Here is a 22,590-nt window from a genome sequence, read left to right as displayed (position 1 = left end):
GGCGATCCTGCATACAGCCTATATCTTTTTAAGCCCTGCCCAAGAATTTAAACCCTAACCCTACGGTGCATAGTGTGAATCTTTGATCCATGACACAGAGAAATCAATGTAACTTATAGTTCGTTTGGTCAACTCGGTTTCATGCAATGCTACATTTAAGAAACATAATACACTTCAACAGACCTGGGCGTCTGCCTGATGCTTCTTAAGTTGGTCTAACATGGCCTGGAAGTCCTCCTCCTTCTGCAGTGCCTCCTCCAGGGTGGCCTGGTTCTGCTCATCATAAGCCATAGCCACCACTGCCAGGATCAGGTTCACCAGGTAGAAGGAGCCCAGGAAGATGACCAGCACGAAGAAGATCATGTAGGTCTTGCCCATGGCACGCAGGGTCTGCAAATGCAACTCGTTGTCAGTCATTACTGAGCTGATGCTGTAATTCCAGTATATTCTGAGGGCTCTTGTGTGAAGATTAGGTAGAAGGTTCTGCTACTTCAACTGCCTGAATCTCATGGAAGGTTGATTTTAAGAATGCTTCATCTAAACTGTCTTTACATCCTGTTAAATATGCTCTGAGAAAGAAGATGAAGTTACTCCCCTTTGTTATAATCAACAGGCAAACATTTCAGCTATATCAGCCAATCATGCAACTTTTCCATGGGGGAGGGGGGCAGTCACTAGGGGTGGGAATTGTTTACTATCTCACGATTCGATTCGATTCCGATTTTGGGGGCCACAATTCAATTCAAAATCGATTTTCGATTTAAAACGATTTTCGATTCAAAAAACGATTTGATTTATAAAAATTTCTGCTTAAGTCTATAAAATCTGCATGATCTACTACAGTCTACAGTCTTTCACATTTAATTAACAAAAATAATGTGCTTTGGTAAAATAAAATGCTTTTTGTTGTTACCAAAATTCTTGAGCTTCATTTTACAAGCTGTCAGGGCTGGCTCGGATGCTGTTCCCCCAGCCGTGGCTAGGGACACCAGAGTCAGTCCCAGACTATACTGGCGTAACCGTACGTTCTCAGCCAGTCTCCGCTCCGCTTTCTCTGTGATTGCTTATCGTTTAATGGTGTCTCGCCACCTCTCTGTTATGCTTTCTCTTTACTTATTCGAGTATCTATCTCCTACGTCGCTTCCTGACTCATCTCAAGTTTTCCCAATCCTGCATTTCTTCCTATCCGTTTTGCCTTTATTTTTGGGAAGGGTTTTATTTTGCTGCCGCGTTTTTTGGCAATTACTTCTTCTTGCGTCCTTGGTTTCGTTTTCGCGTTGCATTTATCCGCGCTGTTTTTTAGTTACTGTTGTTGTTTTGTTTATTTCCCCCGTCTCACTACGGTTAACTGTTATTTTTCCCGCGTTGTATTTTGCGCGTTGTTTTTTGTTTCTATTTGCGCCATGCCCTCACGGTTTTGGTTTCTATTCTCTTGCGCGTCGAGTCTCCCGTGTTGTTTTGTTTGTTAGTTCTGGGTCGCTGTGCGTTTCCCTCTCACTAATACATGTGACGAGTGTCAAATGTATTGCTTTTTGCGAGCCGGCACTCGTGTCCTCCCTTCTCTATATTATTTCAAGCTGTGTGTACGTTCCCGTGCTCACCGCGTTACACACGCCTTGCACAAGAGCTACATTGTGTCAAGTTCGGTCTTCCCTGGCATTCGTAAATACCAAAATGAACCCATATTTTTGCCTTAAATGAAGACGGAACAGGTTGAATATCTCTTTCCTCCATCTGTTTTGAAACCTTTCCGCACACGAGTGTGTCCCAGAACCTGCTGCGTAAAGTCTCGCGTAATTTTGTAATTACGTAACGCGACTTAGAATCGATTTTGGGACATTTAAAATCGATTCTGAATCGTAGTAAATGAGAATCCATTTTTGATATATGAATCGATTTTTTGGCACACCTCTAGCAGTCACCCCTACCTGCCAATCTTTGTGTGCACATGTAGGATATTGAAGGATTGGTTAAGTACCTAGTGTGTGTGGACAGGCGTGAAGTTAGCTAGAAGTTCTAGTACTGATTACAGCAGCGTTAAGCTTATCAGACATTTACTATTTTCATTTTGCTTGTGAAACAAGATAATGCAGCACTGTGCTGGATCTAGAATAAAAACCTCATGCAGAATTTCTTTATTAAATATCACTTGGGAACGTAGACAAGCACCTGTCTAGTTTTGTTTAAACTACAACCACTTTAACATATTGCTTGTCAAATGGACTTCTGTGGAATCCATAATACATAATACATAGCACACCCCCACAGCACTGCAGATGCCATGTACGTTACACACCCCCTGGCACTCCAGTGCAAACAAACAACAGGCCTTCCGTAAGCTTCAGACCAACCACTGAATCGGGTGAACACAGGTTTAGACACAGATACATTAGACACACAAGAGGGAGAAAATGAGTGAACAAATGAAACTCGCATCCTAATCTTCATGCAAATCTCCCTACACAAATAACACACACATGCCAACCCACACATACACACACACACACACACATACACACCTGCTGGTAGAGATTCTCCCAGCTGTCCTGAGTCATAAGGCGGAAGAGAGAGAGGAAGGCCCAGCCAAAGCTGTCAAAGCTGGTGTAACTGAAGTTTGGATTTCTACCTGCTTTGAAGCAGTAAAACCCCTCTGGGCACTGCCTGGAGAACAGTCAGAACAGCCACAAACATGAACACATACCAGCTGACCCAGTTCAACATTACCCCATTTCACCTTTCGGTTTCTCAATTTGAGTAAAAAAATGGAAAGAAGTAGGAGAGGATGATGTTGCACATTAGCATTTTTTAAATAGTGGGCTCAAACCTTAATGGGGGGGGAGGTGCCAGCAAGCCAATAACATGCTAAGGATTTTGCAAAAACGTAGGTGTCTGTAAGGAATGCCGTCTGATATGTCCCTCCCAACTACACCTGCTACTAATTACCACACCCCCTTTTCAGTCACTTATATACACCTTCCCACCACTTCCTCGTCGCGAAGTATTGCCGTTCCCATGCAGCATACCAAGCGTTTCCATTGCCTGTTCGATCTCCTGTGCTTTGACCCTTGCTTTCTCTCCAGACCTCGCCTCCTGCCTAGCCCTCCTGTACCTCCCGGATTCTGCCCCCCCGTTATGACCCTGGACCGTCCTGACCATCCCACGAAAACGCTGCTGTTGTTACTGCGCCTAGCACTAGTGATACTCGTGCCGTTTCTTGTAAACGTGACTCATTTGAATAAAAGCTGTGTACTTCCGCAGTTGGATCCCTCTCTGTCTGGTCAATACGTTACAGTGTCATTAAAGGCGAAATATGTCTGTTTTACAGTGTGAATAAACCTTTGTTTCTGTGGTTCCTATTACTCTCCTACTGAAGCTCGCAGTATGGAGGCTGTGCCCTGCAGGACCTGTGCACCTACCCTGCGTCTCTGCTCCTTCCACAGATCAGAGCATCTTTTTTCCCTGGAAGGATGTAAAGAACTGAACCTACAACACAAGGGAAAAAGATCTTGTCACCTTATGCACTCAATGGCTTATAACTGCAACTTAATAACTGCACTTTTCATAATTTAGTATTGCATTCCTTTATATTATTTTATTTTAACACCAATAGCTTAGACATTGATATGCACTGAAAGCTTACACTGATATTCTAGACTTATTATGCACAATGATATCACTACTTATTACTTACGTCTGACGTGATTACCTATTGTCTAGGTTTTTGTGTTCACTGTTAGTATTACTGTTACAAATGTTTTATTGTGTCTTGGATAGTAAGTTGTAGTTAAGAATGTCAATATATACTATCAATATATATGTCAACCCTGCGCTGTAGGGAAGCGCAGCCAAGCACTGCCATACAGCGCTTCACTAAAGCACTGTACCATGTACATCTCCGCTATGTGATGAATTAAACTTGAAATTTTCAGTCTCTGCTTCTAAACATGCACAAAGCGCAATGTTGCATGGGACCAAGTGTATATTCTGTCTGACAGATGCATTTTTATATACTGAATTAACTTTACACTGTCACAACAGAAACAAACCCTGCATAGGAGCAGCAATGCAAAAGCTGAATAGAACAGAGCAATAAGAATAGTGAAATTGTAGTAGTAGTCGTAGGAGGAAGAGGAGCAGTAGTAGTAGTAATAATAATACATAAAGGATGAAAGACAATAAAGACAAATAGCATGTTCTGCTTAGCCATTGTCTTACTATGAGGTTCAATCTTACATGAAAGCTTTCCTCTGTATCCTGCCAGAGTAGTTTATAATTAATGGGTATCACATTTCCTCCCCTATGAGCAATGATAAATGGCTCATCCTGCCTCCCAGCCTATCCTCTTTTCTTTCTCACCCCTCTCTTTCTCATTAACACTCTGTCCTATGTACAGTAACCACACATATACTCTCCTCTCCCCTTTCAACCACTTTGTTTTCTTTCTTTCCTTCTTTCGTGCTAATGTAGACTTACATGTCTTTGCAACGACCCCCCCCCCCCCCAAAAAAAAGCAATACACCTCCTATCCCACACATGCTAATCAATGTTAGCTCCTTCCCATCAATGAACTCTCACACTCTGATGCTAATCAGTGCCTTGAGGGATGTAACGACTAGGACCTGCTAATGCTGGCTAAAGACTGGGTTGTGAGCACTGCGCAGAGGGCAACAGGTGCCCACTGGTGAGGTGCCCTTTGGCGTTTCAGAGGAGTAGGTGGCGTGGGCTTTGACACTGTCAGCTCTAGTCCAGGTAACCCCATGCATTCATCTGCCTGCTCTATCTCACTCGGTTTATGAATGGTTTGCTGATTGTTCATTTGCATGTGAGTTGAATCAGTGGTGCTGGTCTGGTCTGTGGAGGGCAAAAATTCTAATGCTGAAGTCACACTGTAGCAATAGCACTTACTGTCGTTGGTGTAGGTTGTCATATTAATTTGTTCTCCATCAACATATATGCCAGTTTCATTCACATATCCGTTGGGTGGTATCAGCACACATTTCTGCTTCAGGTTCCCCTTGAAGAGCTGCAGGCCAATTAGGGCGAAAACGCTCAGACAGAAGATGGTCAGGATCATCACATCTGAAAGCTTCTTCACGGATTGGACCAGAGCCCCTACAATGGTCTTCAGGCCTACAAACAGCACCAAAGCTTTGAGATAAGGCTAAGGGTTTGCACCATAGCAATCTCTCAAAAGAACTAAAATGCAGTTACATGATTAAGAAATATAAAGTAGGAAGCAGGTTAGTAAAGGGATAATATATGTACTGTGTTTGTTACGTTATTGTGAGTTATGCTGTCAGAAATGGTTGAGTACAATCAGTGCACACACAATTGTGACATTAGAAACATACTGGTTTATGAGAGGGGCCCAAGCTAAGGGTGTATTCACACACAAACCACATCTACAGAAGACACACACACACACACCTGTACACACATAGACTAAATGTACAAATCCATAATGCAGAACTGGAGAACTGTTGTAATACCAAACCACCACTCAAAGGTGAAACCACTGGGAAATTGTACTTTAGTGGCAGAACGATCCATGAGTGGTTCTTTAATTAGGCCACCGGATGATTATATTATTTGACTATATTAGATGTTCTACTTAATATTTTGAGCATTTATAGAAAATTACCAATCATTCCATTGGCTGCTATTTAGGCAGTGGCAGCCCAAGATTGGGATGGTTATTTTTAGAATGACTCAAATCAGCTGCAGCTGATCTAACAAGAATTACCGTATTTTCCAGACTACAAGCCGCTACTTTCCCCCACGCTTTGAACCATGCGGCCTATAATGAGGTGCGGCTTTTCTGTGAATGTTTCTTCACCCGTCAGCGGTCGGAGCAGAAAGTGAATCAGGTGGTAGGTCAAAGTTGTAAATCAAAGAAGAAAGTGCTCAATTTCATTTAGCACATGCAAGCAGCAGGCACAATGGAGAATTTTATTCAAACGAACGTGTTGTGCCAAATTCCGAGTCCCCTCGTTTGCACACGCATAAAGACGCTACAGATGATAACAAGGAGTTACAGTGACTTAGTTCATTGAGCACTCTAGTTTTGTCCTAACTAGATATTTAGACATAATCCTGCTGTAATACTGCGAGGTCATGTGGTCAGAGGTGAACTTCGGTATAGCCAGTGTGTATTTTATTTAGTGGTGGGCCCTTAACGGCGTTAATGGCGTTCGTTAATTTGATACTCTTATCGGGCGATATAAAAATTATCGCCGTTAATCTATTCTTAAAGTTGGGTTGGGAACTGGGTCAAAATGGGTGGGCAAACTATGTATGGAGTCAAATTAGGGTCTTTAATGGTGACGAAAAAAATATAATATCGCAAATATAAGATTAGCATTTTGCATTTTACGTTCCTAATTTGTTTCTGCAATACTTTCCCTCTTTTGCGTTTCTTTCTTTTCTTTGCGTTTCACATTTTATGTTGCTGCTTTTTTTTGCAATACTTTCTCCCTTTTGCATTTCTTTCTTTTGTTTGCGCGTCACTGCTTTTCTTTGCGTCTCGCATTTTACGTTCATAATTTTTTTTTGCGCTTCTCTCTTTTCTTTGCTCCGGTTTTACCCTCTGTGTGGGGGTGGGGAAAGAGGCGTGGCCAAGAGCGAAAGGCGTGCTGTGAACGTTCAGCGTCAGTTCAGCTTCCTTCCACTCGCTGAACTGAACTGCTGCTGCAGCGCATCTGGTGTTAAAGGAAGAGAGAGGTCGGGTGTGTGCGAGGTGGTGGCGCATTTCAGGGCATTGTTTTTATTCGCTCAGGTTTTCAAAAGATCATTTCAAACCGACCTCAGTAAAATGTTAATAATAATAATAATATATATATTTTTTAACGAAGTTTTAAAAGGGCACTTTCGTTGATAAAGGGCAGAGTTGGTGGTGCTTTAGCACCTGATGTCTATGTCTGCACGCATATACCTGTGGTCCAGCTGGGCGACTGTCTGCCATGATACCAGTAACCAAATTGCCGTGCTGTGTGAGGGTTCAACTGATGACGCTGAACGTTCACAGCACGCCTTTCGCTCTTGGACACGCCTCTTTCCCCGCCCCCACACAGAGGGTAAAACCGGAGCAAAGAAAAGAGAGAAGCTCAAAAAAAAATTATGAACGTAAAATGCGAGACGCAAAGAAAAGCAGTGACGCGCAAACAAAAGAAAGAAACGCAAAAGGGAGAAAGTATTGCAAAAAAAAGCAGCAACATAAAATGTGAAACGCAAAGAAAAGAAAGAAACGCAAAAGAGGGAAAGTATTGCAGAAACAAATTAGGAACGTAAAATGCAAAATGCTAATCTTATATTTGCGATATTATTATTTTTTCGTCACCATTAAAGACCCTAATTTGACTCCATAACTATGATGACTTTCAACTTGATAGTTTAGCTCGGCTGTATTCCTAACCAAATTGCACAGTAGGGGCGAGAACGAGTTTTCAAAACCTGTGAATTACAAATTGTTCGTGTGTTTACATGGGGGCAGCCACGAAGTCGCCAGGTTTGCTTCATGGAAAATTCATTTTTAGGAACGTAAAGTGTTACCGCAGCGGCGCTCGGAGCGGTCGTTTTCTGCATGGTCCTAGCGCTAGATTCGTCGCTATTTAAATATTTCTTGTTAAAACTGCAGAGGACCAAAACCGGCTTTTTTACGTAAAAAAAAATTACGTAATTATAAATTACGTTCGTGAGGTTAAATGTACTAAATGTTGGCTTACATTTCAAATATCATGTTTAGCTGAATAAACATGTTATCAACCCCCTTTAATGTACTGTAGGCTTACAAATTCATGTTTAACTGAATAAACCAAACATGAGTAGCCTACATTTTATTGAGCATGTATTTTTTCTTCAAGTATCAAAGAACAGCTTCCTCAAGCAGTCATTGATGTATTTTGGAAACAGGAGATGAGCCCTGGTCTAACGCACCCCCTGTCTCAAAAACTGACTTTTAGTCATTACTTGGGTAGCATGCATATGAGCCATTTTAATATAGATTAATCTAGATTAATTTCAAGATTTCTGTGAGATTAATCTAGATTTAAAAATTAATCTATGCCCACCCCTAATTTTATTTAAAATAATTAACACCCTTGAGCCAGTGTGGCTTTGGACATAGATGATGCCGTGCCGTTTACTGTGATGGATAATTAAAGTCTAGCTCTTATTTATGCATAGAAACAAAAATCAACAATATCATCTGTATCGTCTTTATGCGTGGATTAACGTGGGGAGTCGGAATTCGGCACAACACTGGCTGAAAGCCAAATCTGTCACACGTGAAATGCTACATGAACCGTTCAGAAACTGATCAGTTCTGTTATTTTCAGTTAAATGTATTCAGTTCAGTAGATATACATGGCTTTTAGCCTGGTGGGGCTTATACAACATTTAACATTAAAAAAAACTTTGTATGTGCGGCTTATATTGAGGTGCTATAGTCCAGAAAATACGGTATTTGTAATTCATGTGCATGGCATGGAGGTTCATGACCTCAGGACTATTACAACCTGACTTATAAGCGCTCACATAATGACAGAGGCAAAGCAATGAAAAGGGGTTTTGCCGACTTTTGTTTTTTACAGAAGACAAACGCAGAACTCGAAACCACTACTAAATCACTAAAAGGTTCAGCCATAACAAAGGAATGAAATGTTTAAAAGTTCGAAATTAACCACTACTTCAGGCTTTTGTTCCTGCAATGTTTGTAAGTTGCATGCATGTGCATGCATTTGATCTCACCTGGGATTACTGATATAGTTTTCAGGGCTCGGAGAACTCTGAAAGCTCTCAGGCCGGCGAAATTGCCCAGGGGCACAAACACCATCACGTATCTGAAACAGGGTGGGGGGCACACACAGCATGGCATACACAGAACACACAGGGATGTGCGTGTGTGTGTGCAGCAGGACACGAGAGTTCAAGCAGAGGTCATACATACTTATGCTGCTTACCTGGAATTACAAAAAAGTGATTTTAAAAAGTATTCTGAAAGTGAATAAGAATTTTGATATGTTTGCATGTTAACTGTGTTACAAACCTGCAAGATCACATGCAAAAATAACTATCTCATATTATATATCTATTGATATTATATATCAATTTCATATTGTGCATTTCTAAGGCCATCTTTGGGTTTATAGTCAAAGAATATGATATAATATAACATGAAAATAATAAGTATAATATAAAGACACTTGTCAAAAGCGAGCACTATGGATGGATCTTTCTCAGACTGCAAGTGTGTATGAAAATAAGATGCAACATTAGCATGAAACTCCCATTTAGCAAACTCCTCAGTACTTACGCCAGTACAATAACAATGGAATCCAGCCAGTTCCATGGGTCTCTGAGGAAGGTGAACTTCCCTATGCAAAAGCCCCTGGCCAGGATCTTTATTAGTGATTCAAATGTGTATATCCCTGTAAACATGTACCTGTCAAAACCACAACATATCAACCAGAACCAAGACAAACTACAATATGTTCATATGAATCTTAAATCATCAATGGAAGTATTAATGAACACTGCTTATTCAAAACAGCACTGTTATACTTACTCTACATTCTTGGTCCATGATGAATCTTGCTGTTCACGCATGGTCATAAATACACAGTTGGTAAGGATAGTGCACATGATCACCACACTGAACAAGGTGAGGGCCACTGTTAAGGGAAACTCACTCTTAAAGGACATAGATTTAATTTCAACTTTGATGGGAACACACCTAACGCAATCCAACACATCATATTGTTTGTGTATATGTTCGTCTGTGTGTGCGTACGCGTTCTTGTGTGTAGGTTGTAGGTTAGTCAGTGTTGTTTCACCTGTCGCTTGTCTTGTTAACGTTACATGTCGCACGTACACGTTAGTTTTTTATGTGTGTATTTAGGTGTGTGTTCTTTGTCGGTTGTCGTTTGATTCAAGGGGGTGTGGCACAATGGTGGACCATACCAAGGTGGCCTGCTGTATCCTGTAACTTCACCCCCTCACCCCCCCAAAGGCAGGGCTCACCTCCTCTCAGCTCACCCCAGGTGGCAGAGAATACCGGGAGGAGCACAACTGCACTCCCAGCAGGTTCCCTCCCTCCCTATGGAGGGTCCCTGTCTGGGAGCCCTAAATGCCTCCCCAAGAATTTGGGGACTCCTCACGACTCCAAGGTTGGAGGCATCCAGGACAGGACAGCGGCTTCCCCTTGTAGCGGTCAGTCTTTATGTCTCGGTACAAGGGAGGCGGAGCCAAGAGAGAGGTGCAACGTACAACATTTATTAACGTGCAGACAGTACAACATGACAAATACAAAGACTGAGAATGGAGGACAAAACACGGAGGTTTAAATACACACATTAATAAGAGAAAACAAGAGACAGATGAAACAGAAGGCACGCTAAAAAGGGGGTGTAGCACAACAACAATGACATTAAAACAACAACAAACAACAAACACAACCACAGTGGACCGTACTAAGGGAGCCTGTTTGGGGGGTGTGTGTGCCATAAAGTTACGTTTAGAAACAATACTCTCTCCCAAGTATTCTGCTTCAGCCTCGCAAATCACAAAAAACATCCTTCCAATTAAGTTCCTTCTGCATTTGCAGCATGAGGCTTTTCCAAGTTACTTTCATTAACAGTATAACGACTATAGGTAAATTATGGGAGAGTGTATTACGCGAGAGTATAAAAGATTGTTGATGGCATACAGAAAGGATATGAATGTACCAAAATCTTAATTGATATTCTTCTAAGAGGGTTGAAAGGACTTAAGATGAACAAGGCAGGGGAGGAGTTGAAGCGAAAGACAGTCTTTCCTTTGTTCAACACTATAAAGGTCTAAAGATGAAGAAAAGAGAAACAAGGACACAACTTCAATTATTTCATCTGCATTTACAGTTAAGCTAATAGCAATGTCTAGGTCTTATTTTTGACCTTTGAAGATGAGGTCATTTGAATGCCAGTTGATTCAGCTTACAAAAATATTCAAGGTTACAAACAATGTAAGAACTCCTGTGAATTGGTATATAAAGGCATGTTAGTGTGTTCTGCATCAAAGACCTATATACTGGCTTCAATAAGAAGTTCAGGTATTATGCAAATTGACAGCTCATCACTGTGACCTTTTAGAAGTCACTGCCTGATTAATTGAGTGATAATATGACCTTTCACAGTGGCCAACAACAATAAAACACAACTCAAATCCCACTCAAAAAATTATTCTTCAAAACTCGAAATTCAATTCAAAACATACTTTCTGATTGCAATAAAATGGGTCCAAGTCCTCCAGTGGCGTAGACACCAGTCCGTGGGGAACGTCCCCATATATGAACGGCAAGGTCTTCCCTGCCTCCAGGTCACTGTTAGGCTTTGCTTTAGGTTCATCATCAGGGTTCCTCTCTTCCTTAGTCTTCTTCTCCTCCGCAACTCGGGCTTCAATGGCCTGGAGGGACTCGCGGGTGAATGGGCGGAAGCTGTCTGGTGCTGCTAGCATCTTGTCATCCTGTTCTTCCAGTGTTATTCACTTGACCTCTGCGTGGGACACCTCTACAGCCATGAAAAGAAAAAGACTCATGTCAACAAGGATAAGGACCCCAAAGAGACTCAACAGCTTCCTTCTGCTAAACCAAATACAAGCAGGAGAGAGAGAGAGAGTGTGTGTGTGTGTGTGTGTGTGTGTGTGTGTGTGTGTGTGTGTGTGTGTGTGTGTGTGTGTGTGTGTGTGTGTGTGTGTGTGTGCGTGCGTGCGTGCGTGCGTGTGTGTGTGTGTGTGTGTGTGTGTGTGTGTGAGTGTGATAGAGAGAGAGAGAGAGAGATACATAAGATGAGATAAAAGGGACAGGGAGAAAAGGGAGTGTCCTCATAAGCTGGTAAATTATGAAATAACGTGTCAGGGTCAGAAATATAGATGTGATTAGAGCAGTGACATCATTGCACAGAGATCAGGCTACAAATCTGAGAGTAGCATTAGTGCAGCAGATTAGTGTGGTAGCAACATAACAGTACAATTAGCACGATATGCTTAGCACTTATCTGAATGTTTGCTGTTTATATGCAGTTCTATCAGGCAGCCTAAACTGGAAGTAGAGACTATAGAAATCTTTGTTGCATTACACATGAATGGCAACTTTGTATGGGCCTTAATTCGGTCACAGTGTATATATACCAATATGATTTCTCCATGTTGGTCTGAGCTCCGTTAAAAACTCCTCCCTTGCTCCGCCCTAAGCCACACCTTGCACATTTGCCTAACACACACACACACACACACACACACACACACACACACACACACACACACATATCTACATGCACCATTGTTTGCCTCATTTGCTTTTTGTTATGACGTGTCGATGGTGAATTCTTATCAGTGAAGTTACTATCAATTCATTTGCACTATTCTGTGCCACTCACACTTTATGGAGTTTTTTGTGTATAAATGTATATTTGAAATGTTGCACTCGCTGGGTAATCACTATAGGTACAATGACTATAGAATGCCTTCATATGTGGTTTGTTTTATTGACCAGGAAGATTGCTAAACAGAACTGCCCCTTGGGGGTAAATAAAGTTGTCTGAAACTGAAACTGAATCTGAATCTGACATGTTCTCAGATCTCTTCTTAAACATTCTTATTTGTTTCAATGTTTTGTTTCCTAATTCCTTTGTGGATTGTTTCTGACTCACTTTTTTGTTTATGATTTAACTATAGATCCTCACATTTTCATCTTGTGTCATTCTCATCTTTCCACATGTTACACCGACATACAAATTCTGATACGAGTTCTAACCAATTGTCAGATATAACTATCAATTACTTATATACTATACTTATATGCTTACTATAAGCAACCTAGATCTAGATGCAGGATATGTAGACTAAAGAATATAAGACTATAGACTTAGACTTAGACTCAGACAATCTTTATTGTCATTCATTGTATAAAGTTTTATGCCTTCTATTTCTCTCAGAGAAATGATACAATAATAGCATAGCAAATATAATTGCTAATGATGGTTTAAGTACTGGTGAAATAAATGATATTTGGGTCAGGATCATTAAATGTTAAATAATATACAGTATGATCGTATAGAAGATGATGTAACGCATGGATAGAAGGTGGCGATGGAGCTCTTTACTGATTATACCAGGCACTCCACTATATTCCTTCAAATATCATTTAGTGAATCATTCCTTAAAAACTGCAAAGCACAGACTGCACTGTGTGCACCGTAAAACACGTTATAGAAAAATCTTTGAATCCACAAGAACATTATGTTTAATGCATATGACAGTCCTCCATCCAATAAAGTAACATTTCAAAGAGCTGGTTTCATGGATTATATCTGGTCTTGGATTAAACTGTATATCAGTGTTGAATAAGCTTTCAGAATATTTAACCTTGAGAAAGTAGGCCATAGAGATCACAGCATGAAGAAGGTTGATTCAAAGTAGCACTCAACAGATGCTACCCAATTAGGGGTAATTAGAGTAATTAATTAAGATTGGTGATAAGATTAGGCTCCGACAATAGCCCAAATAACCCTTTGTTCATAAAAGAGGCATGAGTCAACTAGCATCTAAACAAGACTGCACAACATCTAATCATATGAACTGTGAAAAGCCCTAATGTCACGTCCAGCTCCACCCACCTCCACCCACCTCCCTTGTCCCGCCTAGCTTCCCCGTTTCCTTTGTTTCCCTTCTGTCTGCCACGCCCCCATCCTCAGTGTTCCCACCTGTGTCTCGTTTACTTCCCTGGTTGTTGTGTATTTAGTTTCCCCTGCCCTGTCTACCCTCATCGGTCATTTGTGAGTTCCTCCTTGCTCTCCTGCTCTCTCATGATCCTCTGCATATTGTTCTGCCCGTTCTGCTTCTCTGTCGTGTCTCTAGTTCTTATAATATTACGTTTCTCTCCGTTACCCTTCTCCTCGCTCCACGTAGTTTTGACTTATTGAAAATGTATTTTGTGTTGTTCGTTTCCACATGCTGTTTTACTCTAGTTATGTCCTTCTGTAGTCTGGTTTTGTTATTCGTTTCTCTCTCCCTTAATCGCTACTCCCCTTGTTGTTTATGGTTCTCCCTTTAGCCTTTAGTCACACGTTTAGTTTGTTATGATCCTGCACTAGTTATCTTCATCTAGTTGTCTCGTACTCCCGTCTAACTTTGTTATCTTTTCAGTGTTTAGTGTCATTCCCCTCTGCCTCCTGTGTTGTAGTGTAGCGTTTTGTTGTTTCTTCTTTAATAAATATTCATTCTCTTGCACTTGCGTCACTCCAGCTGCTGACAGTCATTACACCTAAACTGTGGAACCATACACCATTATCATCACACATGTTCAGAAGGGTTTGAGGTAGCCATACTCTCTCTCTCTCTCTCTCTCTCTCTCTCTCTCTCTCTCTCTCTCTCACACACACACACACACACACACACAAACAAAACATTACACACAAATGAGTGCAAACAAACTACTGAAACAATAGAAAACATGCAATAGGTTGTGTATAGTGCTGTCCATGGTCCTGAAACCTTTATCTCGAAGGCTCCCACTGTAGTTAAAATGTGAAATACATGCACATACATGTATATTCTCACTGTACCCAGAAACAAGAAATCTCATAGATGTAGAGAGATTTTCTAGAGTGAAACTGATGCTTACTGCATTTAATAATAGATCTAATGAACTAAAAATAAACTAAACAAAATAAATTAAAAACATTTTTATAAGTTTGAATTTGAGAATAACCTCTTTATTGCTGTTTAAAAATAGAATAGAATAGGGTAAATAGAAACTCACTATAGACATAAACAATTAAAATGGCAAGATATTGTGGAATTACATTTTATACTGCTTATAACCATTTTAATCACTCTGTCACTCATTCATTCATTCGTGCATTCATTTTTTCAGTCACTCCTTTAACCTTCTCACTCATTCATTCTCTTAGACAGTCTGAGTAGACATAAGTTATATCTGTTGCTTTAAAGCATCATCCAGAGGCAGGCTAAATTAAAAGGTCAGCCAACTACTCATTCAGAAGTGCACACAAGTATACACAAATGACAAAATCGATCTGGTGGAGGTTGAGCATCATATACGCCCATTCATATACGCGGCAAAACATATATCCTGTACGAATAACGCCATACAGAGTACCACGAAAAAACAACCTAGACACACTGCACATGCTTTTTAAAGAAAAGGAGTTCAGAATTTAAATAATGTGGATCGACCCTCAAAAGAGTACACAGAGTCAAAAAGCAGACATTGCTAGCTATCTTTTTTAAACCGTTTTCCTCAATGAAGATCATTGTGAACCTCAATAAAAAAGGGGATAGAATGACTCTAGAAAATCAACTTTATTATTAACTTTAAAGGCCTAGCTGAAAGCTTAGGAATGTCACAGAAGTCAGAGAAGGAAAGATCACAGAAACTACCCACAAAATATTTATCTATTATAAAACTAACTCATCGTTAAATTGTCTCTTATTGAAAAATAAAGTTTGTGATGCAAGAGAAAGCATGTCTCCATAAACATGGTACAACTGCTCAAATCCTGGAATCGACAAGACGAAACCGCCCTTATGATTCCAACCTTCCCTATAAGCTACAATGAGCAGTTTATTGCTCTGACATCATACAACTGTAGTTCATGGATAATAAAAGAAGCAAACGTGAATAACACACGTCACAAAATGTATAGGTTACTAGCATGTCTATATTTTCAATACTTCCATAACAGATGTAGAAGAGTCACAGCTGACTAAATAGCCCATATGTATGTATGGTATGTATGTATGTGTGTATTATGTATGTATGTATGTATATATATATATTCATACGGTATATATATATATACCGTATGAAAACAAAACAACGAAAATTGTTATTTCCACTAACCCTGTGTATCTCTAATTTAGTTTTTATTCTGATGTTTTTGTTTTCGTCACGTTTTTAATATTTAGTATTTAAGAGTTTCTAAAGTCACATAGTTTACACAAAAATGTGTCGACATATTTTCGATAGATTGTACAATAATGTGATATTTCATAGTTTTCTTTCACCATTGAGTCTTGCTGGTCCCACCCATCCCTACTTTATACACTCACCCTCATCTTCCAGAGCAGGTAGTCTGTTGCACTGCACGCCCGGAGGAAAACGCCTTGAAGTCGTATTTAATCCTTAACATCCAATGGAAAGTGAGGTAGTTGTACACAAAATTGGAAAATGAACAGAGCTTTACCTACATCAAAAATGAAATCCCTTGCTGTTTCTGGCACTGAAACCCAACAGTGAACCCTGATCAATTTGTTTCTACACTGAGAACCGCCTCAGAGCAACGCGACGAGCGCTTCCGGTTATTTATTAGAGCCAATGACGCCAGATTCCCTGCAATGATTGTTTTACATCTTTTGCACAGACATATTCAGCCTAGTATGATAACGCGATATTCTGTCTGTTGATGTGTCGGTGATTAGCACGGTTTGACACTTTATACATGAACAGCCTATCACCGTGCGCATATGACTTAGGTTGAGGATACATCCAATATGCAGGTTCATCGTACGCTACAGCACACGAAGTTTTATTTGCCTTTCGAACACAAAAAACACAAACAGTAACAATTTAGTGTAATAACATCCACTTAAATTGACTTTGTATTTCTCTAGTTGTAGTTTAGTTGCTTTTAATTAGGCCTATGTGAGATAAACTAACAGGAGAGATTTATGTTTCATACATTTAAGCTTAAGAATTGTTTAGGGAGTTTACTTCTCTTGCCACCGCTGACTTTTCCTTTATCAGTCCCCCAAACATAGCGAGCCAGACTTATGGACTTGTTTGTGAAGTCTTCTGGCGACATCTGCTGGCTGAACATAATAACCACCTGCTACCAACCCGTGTAATTATTATCGCAAGTCCGGGGTTCACTGAGCTGCACTGTTAGCTGCAGGGCATTTGTGTCGTCCTTTAGTGTTTTTGTGTGTTTGTTTATTACTTATGAGTGATTTGAACTATGTTTAGTCTGATTTCGGTGTGTGTTCCGTTTGTTTAGTTTTGTTTAGGTTACTACGTTTGTACACCAGTGTTGCAGTTCTTGTGTACCTGTGGGCCACAGGTGAGGGGTTCTGGTTCCTGTGCAGCGTGGCAGTGACTGGAAACCTCTAAGGAAACTTTCCGAGGGTTCAGATACATGTTATGCAGTGGTTGCTTAGCAGCAACTGAGTATCTGTAGGATCGCTAATGCAAATCAGATCAGCACTAAAGAGGAGCTGAGATTAGAGAATATAGGCAGGGTATATACTGCACTACACCGCACCCTACCGTTCGCTACTGTGTATCTGCAGCCTTAATTAGTCACATTTTGTATAGTTAATCAAGATCTGTGTTCTGTTAGCTATGGTAAACATCCTTTCAATTTAAAGGCTTGTTAAATTGAAGACAAATATAAACATATATCCACATTTAGCTCTTTGTTTAATTATGTCGTCTCGATGCCAAACAAGATGACAACATGAGATCAAAATGGAAGTTATTTCAAATAATAGTTTACTGGATAGTGTACTCTGAAAATACTGTAGGCTATTCATGAAAACGACACACACACACACACACACACACCACAGACCAGGCATGGGTTTCCTCTCTGCATTATCAGTTCTCTTAAGCTTATTTTCATTCTTTCTCAACAATGCAACACTGAACCAGAACAAATGGCAGGCCTATGATTTTAAGGTTATACGTGCCAACATTGGATTAAAACTTGTGGAAAATTGTGGCCTAGTAGCGAAGGCGTCGGGGAACCCGAGGGAATATAATTTTGTGGGCGGATTTTCCCAATCGACCATATTCCGTCTGCTGAATCCCCGCATTTGAGTCAAACGTAACAAGAGGCGACGGACGAAACGGGGCCATTTTTTCAGATTCTGAAATGGAAAATGACACGCGTGGGAATAGTGAGGTAGGCCACGCCGTCTGAAGGAAAGGACTTCATTAATCTCTCAGCTCCCATTTGGAGATGTTATACAGGTTAACATTAAATATATACTTATTTTTCAGGATGATGGTGAGAGGAATCGTTTACTCCCATCGCGTAAGGACTCAAAAAGCGTCAAAAATGGAACGAGTTCGATGACCGATGCTTCCTTTAATTTCATTAATTCTATTATTGGATCCGGACTTATTGGTGGGCTTTGGTGTCAATCTAATAGTACATTTTAGATTTGGTGTGAAAGTTAAAATCTCAAGATCATTCAGATTTTTAACTGATCTGTAACTGATCATTTTAACTGATCTGTGAAAAGTTGATGCCGTTCTTTAGAGAAAGCTATTTTTATTTTTGTTTTTATTATTATCATTATTATCATAAAGGTATTATTATCATTAATTGCTAAATTTCCTTCGGGATCAATAAAGTATCTATCTATCTATCTATCTATCTATCTATCTATCTATCTATCTATCTATCTATCTATCTATCTATCTATCTATCTATCTATCTAATTAATAACAGTAGAATAAATTTCATTAATTTTAAATCATAATGAGACCTGAAGCAATATGCGCGTTAGTAAATATAAACTGCTGAAACTTTTAAAGTTGCATTTTCAGGGTTAAAATCGACAATCTGGCAAAAGGTTCAGACTCCACGTGCTTTGTACGCCCCCTGCCAAAGATCATATGATCGCAAAGAATGTGACTCAACACAACGGTCTGATAGTTCACAAGTGTGTGTGTGTGTGTGTGTGTGTGTGTGTTTGTGCGTGTGCGTGTGTAATAAACTTGCACACATTTATGTTGGCATTTCTACAGAAAACTACAATGAACAATGAACAGTGTTCAAATATTAACCCTTGGTCCAGCCTTTCATTTACTCTAAATCATTTCTTAGAACCACTGACATTTAATAAAAGACATACACGCGTTCAAAATTGATTGGCTAACACGCTGTTTAATAGATATCTTTAACGAACATGTTATTGGGGGAAAAACGGAATTAGAACACGTAATGATTTCAGTATCGGTCTAAGCCAGTGCGAGTCTAAACGATGTAATTTGTAATAAATTGCAGTATGTCATGCCCTGATCAAATGTGTTGTGTTGACCCAGGCCTGCCGTATTCTCTGGCCCAGGCTGGTCTCCCACTGGGCCTGCTGCTGCTAGTCCTGGTGGCTCTCATTACGGGTACCAACATGTTGCTTCCACTGTGTGCTTTATAATGCCATGCTTGAATATTATTGCTGATGTGTTAATGAAAGTCTTTGTCTCCTCTACAGACTACTCCATCATTTTGTTGATAAAAGGAGGGATCTTGTCAGGGACGCATAGTTACCAAGCACTAGTACACAGCACATTTGGTTTCGTTGGGTTTATGATATTATCAGTACTGCAGTTTCTATATCCATTCATTGGTAATTACTAGCTTTTAATACACACACACACACACACACACACACACACACACACACACACACACACACACACACACACACACACACACACACACACACACTTATAAACAATAACATTTCTTTCAATGTTTCATCCAGCTATGATAAGCTACAACATTATCACTGGAGATATTTTGACCAAAGTCTTTCAGACAATACCAGGAGGTATGCAAGCAAATTATACCGCCACATGTTTTATATCTGTGTATGTTTTATAATGTTAGCGATATCCCTTCATTATGCTTCAGCTGTGGTCACAACTCTTGCACTCCCGAACATAAGTTATGCTGATGTGTGTGTGCTTGCTAAGGCATTTGTCTTTCTACGCCTTTACACAGTTGGCCCTGGCAACCTCTTGAGCAACAGGCATTTTGTCATCATCTTTTCCACCATCCTCTTCACCGTGCCTCTGTCATTATACAGAGATGTAGCTAAGCTGGGAAAGGTAGAGTTGCTATCAGGATATTTGAGGACATCACTGTTTAGTTCATCCATAATCCTTTATTTTCATTGGACATGTGAAATGGTCAATTGTATCATTTGGTGCCTTTCTGTAAGGTATCACTGGTGTCCATGGTGCTGACTCTGTTCATTGTCATCACAGTAGTCATGACAGCCGTGACACTGGGACCGCAAATGTACTAAGCTAAGGATCTCCATCCTCATCAGCACCATCATGCTCTGTTACACATATTCTTCTCTTTGTTACACATATTTATTTAACCAAGGTCTTCATTCTTTTTATTATGTTGAATTGACAGATTTTTTGCAAAATGCACTTTCTGTATGTGGATGTGAACAGCATGTCAAATGACGTATTGCTGTTATTTAAATCACCATTTTTTCCTTGATGACTGGGATGCCTTCATCTGAACATTCGTGTCATCGATGTCATCAGTCCTCCTTCCCAGAATGCCTGGGTGTTTGCCCGTTGGAATGCAATTCAAGCAGTTGGAGTCATGGCTTTTGGTGAGGTCGCTCTGAACTGATGTCCTAACTTAATGTTACCTTCATTTGTGTCTTTACAATGGTGTTTTGTGTCTCATTTTATTCTTGATGTGTATGCCATTTTCCAGCTTTTATCTGCCATCACAACAGCTTCATGATCTACGAGTCGCTGAAGGAGCCCACCCTGAAGAACTGGGCCCGTGTCACACACATGTCCGTGGGCTCGGCGGCCTTAGTCAGCGCAGTGTTTGCTGTTGCTGGCTACGCTGCTTTCACAGGCTTCACACAGGGTAAAGCATACAGGGTTGTAACCCCTCATCATTACTGGTTACGCTGTTTTGCCAGATACCACATGAGTGGGGAAACATTCTCGGCTGTGGGTTGTGAGCTGATGCACGGTGCACGTTTAGCAGACAGAGTTGTTGTTTTAGTTCTTTATTCAAACCATGCATTAATAAGGGGATGAGACTGACAGAGTCGTCCAAAAACTGTGGCCCTGTGCTCAGAAACTGGTCATTGTTTAGCAGCTGGAAGATGGTCCACAGTGTCTGTCAGGGCGTGACAAACAGTGGGTGTGACCAAATTCTTAATGATGTATATACTGTTGCATAAACTGTGAACTGTTCAAGGCTACAAATTGCATATTTTTGTTCCCTCATCCTAGGTGATATATTTGAGAACTACTGCAGAAATGATATCATGGCCACATTTGGGAGACTCTGCTATGCACTCAGTATAATCACCACTTTTCCATTAGAGTGCTTTGTGACAAGAGAAGTATGAGATTTTTTGTTGTCGTTTCTTCATTTGATGACCTTTTTAAATACAGCATTCACTTGAAGGGTTTTTCCTCTGTATTCACATTCACTATATCAGAACAGAACATAAATGTTTTTTGTAAGCATTACTATGAAGGCATTTATGCTTCCCTAAAGCTTCAATCTCTACACAGCCAAGTTTTATCATTAGAGGCTAAATGCGCTTGCCTTAAATCCTCAGTGGGTGATGGTTGCTTGCAGAGTAGTTGTAGGATTCTGTGAACGGCAGCCTGGATTTGCAATGCAATATCTGCAAGGGCGCTTGAGCATCTCTGTTCTCTTAAGTGTCTGTGCTCTAATGTGATGTTTTAATTTTAGCACAATTAGATGCTGTAGCTGTTGTACTTAAAGGGCGATTAAACTACTCCTCATTTGTGGGGTGTTTTCTGTGTTTCATCTTTCAGGTTGTGTCAAATGTTTTTTTTAACGGGGCTCTTAGCCACACCGCCCACATCATAGTTACCTTGCTGATAATATCTGCAGTTACTGCGATATCTCTCTTTTTTGACTGTCTGGGGGTCGTGCTGGAGTTGAATGTAAGTTTAGTATCATGTGCGCTTATTGACTATCAACGTTTTAAAGCCACGTGTCACAGGCTGAATGTTGAGTGCATTTGCGTGTCTTCCAGGGAGTTGTGAGTGCCACACCATTGATCTTCATCATCCCCTCCGCTTGCTACCTGAAGCTCTCTGGTGGGCGCTGGTTCCAGAGGAGGAAGATCATCCCGGGCCTCATCCTCACCATTGGAGTCTGTGTGATGATCATTGGATTGGTTATGACTGGACTCTATCCCCAGGACTGCTCGCGTGGAGCGGAGATGTTCTACTGCAAAGTTACAAACTCCTCTGCCCCCACCTCCTCTCCGGCCAGAAGCGTGCTACGGGTCATAAATGCCACTCAGAACGTTAGCATTTTCTAACTCCTGTTTGATTTGAAAATCGTGCTGCGTGACATATTATTACTTGAACTGCCCTCCTTTTCCAAATCTTCCGTAATTTTCTCTCTTAATAAAACTACTACCATACCTTCATGACTGTGCTGACTACTTTAAAGTCAAATGGAAGAAAATACTGCTACCTCTTACATTCAGGGGTTGCATTAACAAAACCCACGTTGCATCCTGTGGTTAGGTGTGCTACATAACTACCACAAGGGGTCGCCAAACATGAATATTTGGGAGGGGGGGGGGTGCCAGTATAACACCTAATGACAGTAATGATCCTGATTCTCAGACTAGCAAAAATGATCATTGCCTGTGTTCTTAACTGGTAGCATAGGTAACACGAATAGCATGCATTTAAAACATAACCTGCTGCATTTCAGCAGAATTGGTGAGGGATGTCTTTCTAAAGCAAATCCAGCGGATTCACACAGGTTCTAG

At 40.5% G+C, this 22,590-nt stretch overlaps 2 protein-coding genes across 4 annotated transcripts in view; one reads left to right on the top strand and one right to left on the bottom strand.

The window, feature by feature from the left end:
- scn1laa (sodium channel, voltage-gated, type I-like, alpha) overlaps positions 1–16,307 on the bottom strand; it is a 35,229-nt gene extending 18,922 nt beyond the window's left edge. Inside the window, exons 1-10 of one of the 3 annotated variants that reach the window (XM_076995520.1) lie at positions 16,105–16,307; positions 11,248–11,540; positions 10,714–10,832; positions 9,563–9,658; positions 9,311–9,439; positions 8,746–8,837; positions 4,906–5,130; positions 3,417–3,483; positions 2,520–2,661; positions 184–390 (exon numbers count right to left, since the gene is read on the bottom strand). In XM_076995520.1, coding sequence (XP_076851635.1) covers positions 184–390; positions 2,520–2,661; positions 3,417–3,483; positions 4,906–5,130; positions 8,746–8,837; positions 9,311–9,439; positions 9,563–9,658; positions 10,714–10,832; positions 11,248–11,487 — 1,317 coding nt within the window. In that variant the 5' untranslated portion in view covers positions 11,488–11,540; positions 16,105–16,307. Of the gene's footprint in view, positions 1–183; positions 391–913; positions 1,582–1,601; positions 1,838–2,519; positions 2,662–3,416; positions 3,484–4,905; positions 5,131–8,745; positions 8,838–9,310; positions 9,440–9,562; positions 9,659–10,713; positions 10,833–11,247; positions 11,541–16,104 lie in introns of those variants that run through there. The other 2 variants (XM_076995518.1, XM_076995519.1) reach the window with 2 other exon arrangements.
- A 1,271-nt stretch (positions 16,308–17,578) lies between these two features.
- slc38a11 (solute carrier family 38 member 11) lies at positions 17,579–22,189 on the top strand. The gene is made up of 12 exons (XM_076995521.1): positions 17,579–17,954; positions 18,053–18,179; positions 19,103–19,177; positions 19,270–19,404; positions 19,543–19,608; positions 19,782–19,888; positions 20,002–20,081; positions 20,342–20,412; positions 20,520–20,681; positions 21,056–21,168; positions 21,614–21,745; positions 21,838–22,189. Exons 1-12 carry the CDS (start codon positions 17,925–17,927, stop codon positions 22,126–22,128), a joined length of 1,389 nt encoding a protein of 462 aa, XP_076851636.1. The 5' UTR covers positions 17,579–17,924; the 3' UTR covers positions 22,129–22,189.
- Positions 22,190–22,590: the final 401 nt, after the last annotated feature.

Source organism: Brachyhypopomus gauderio, unplaced genomic scaffold (assembly GCF_052324685.1).
Source record: "Brachyhypopomus gauderio isolate BG-103 unplaced genomic scaffold, BGAUD_0.2 sc215, whole genome shotgun sequence".
NCBI lineage: Eukaryota > Metazoa > Chordata > Actinopteri > Gymnotiformes > Hypopomidae > Brachyhypopomus > Brachyhypopomus gauderio.
This window is presented reverse-complemented; position numbering and strand designations above follow the sequence as displayed.

Bases quoted from the DNA above. Each gene is read 5' to 3' on its own strand.
- slc38a11 (XM_076995521.1), top strand. From the start codon at position 17,925: ATGGAAAATGACACGCGTGGGAATAGTGAG. The intron at 17,955-18,052 runs GTAGGCCACGCC...CTTATTTTTCAG, and splicing joins ACACGCGTGGGAATAGTGAG to GATGATGGTGAGAGGAATCG. The intron at 19,178-19,269 runs GTACCAACATGT...TCTCCTCTACAG, and splicing joins CCTGGTGGCTCTCATTACGG to ACTACTCCATCATTTTGTTG.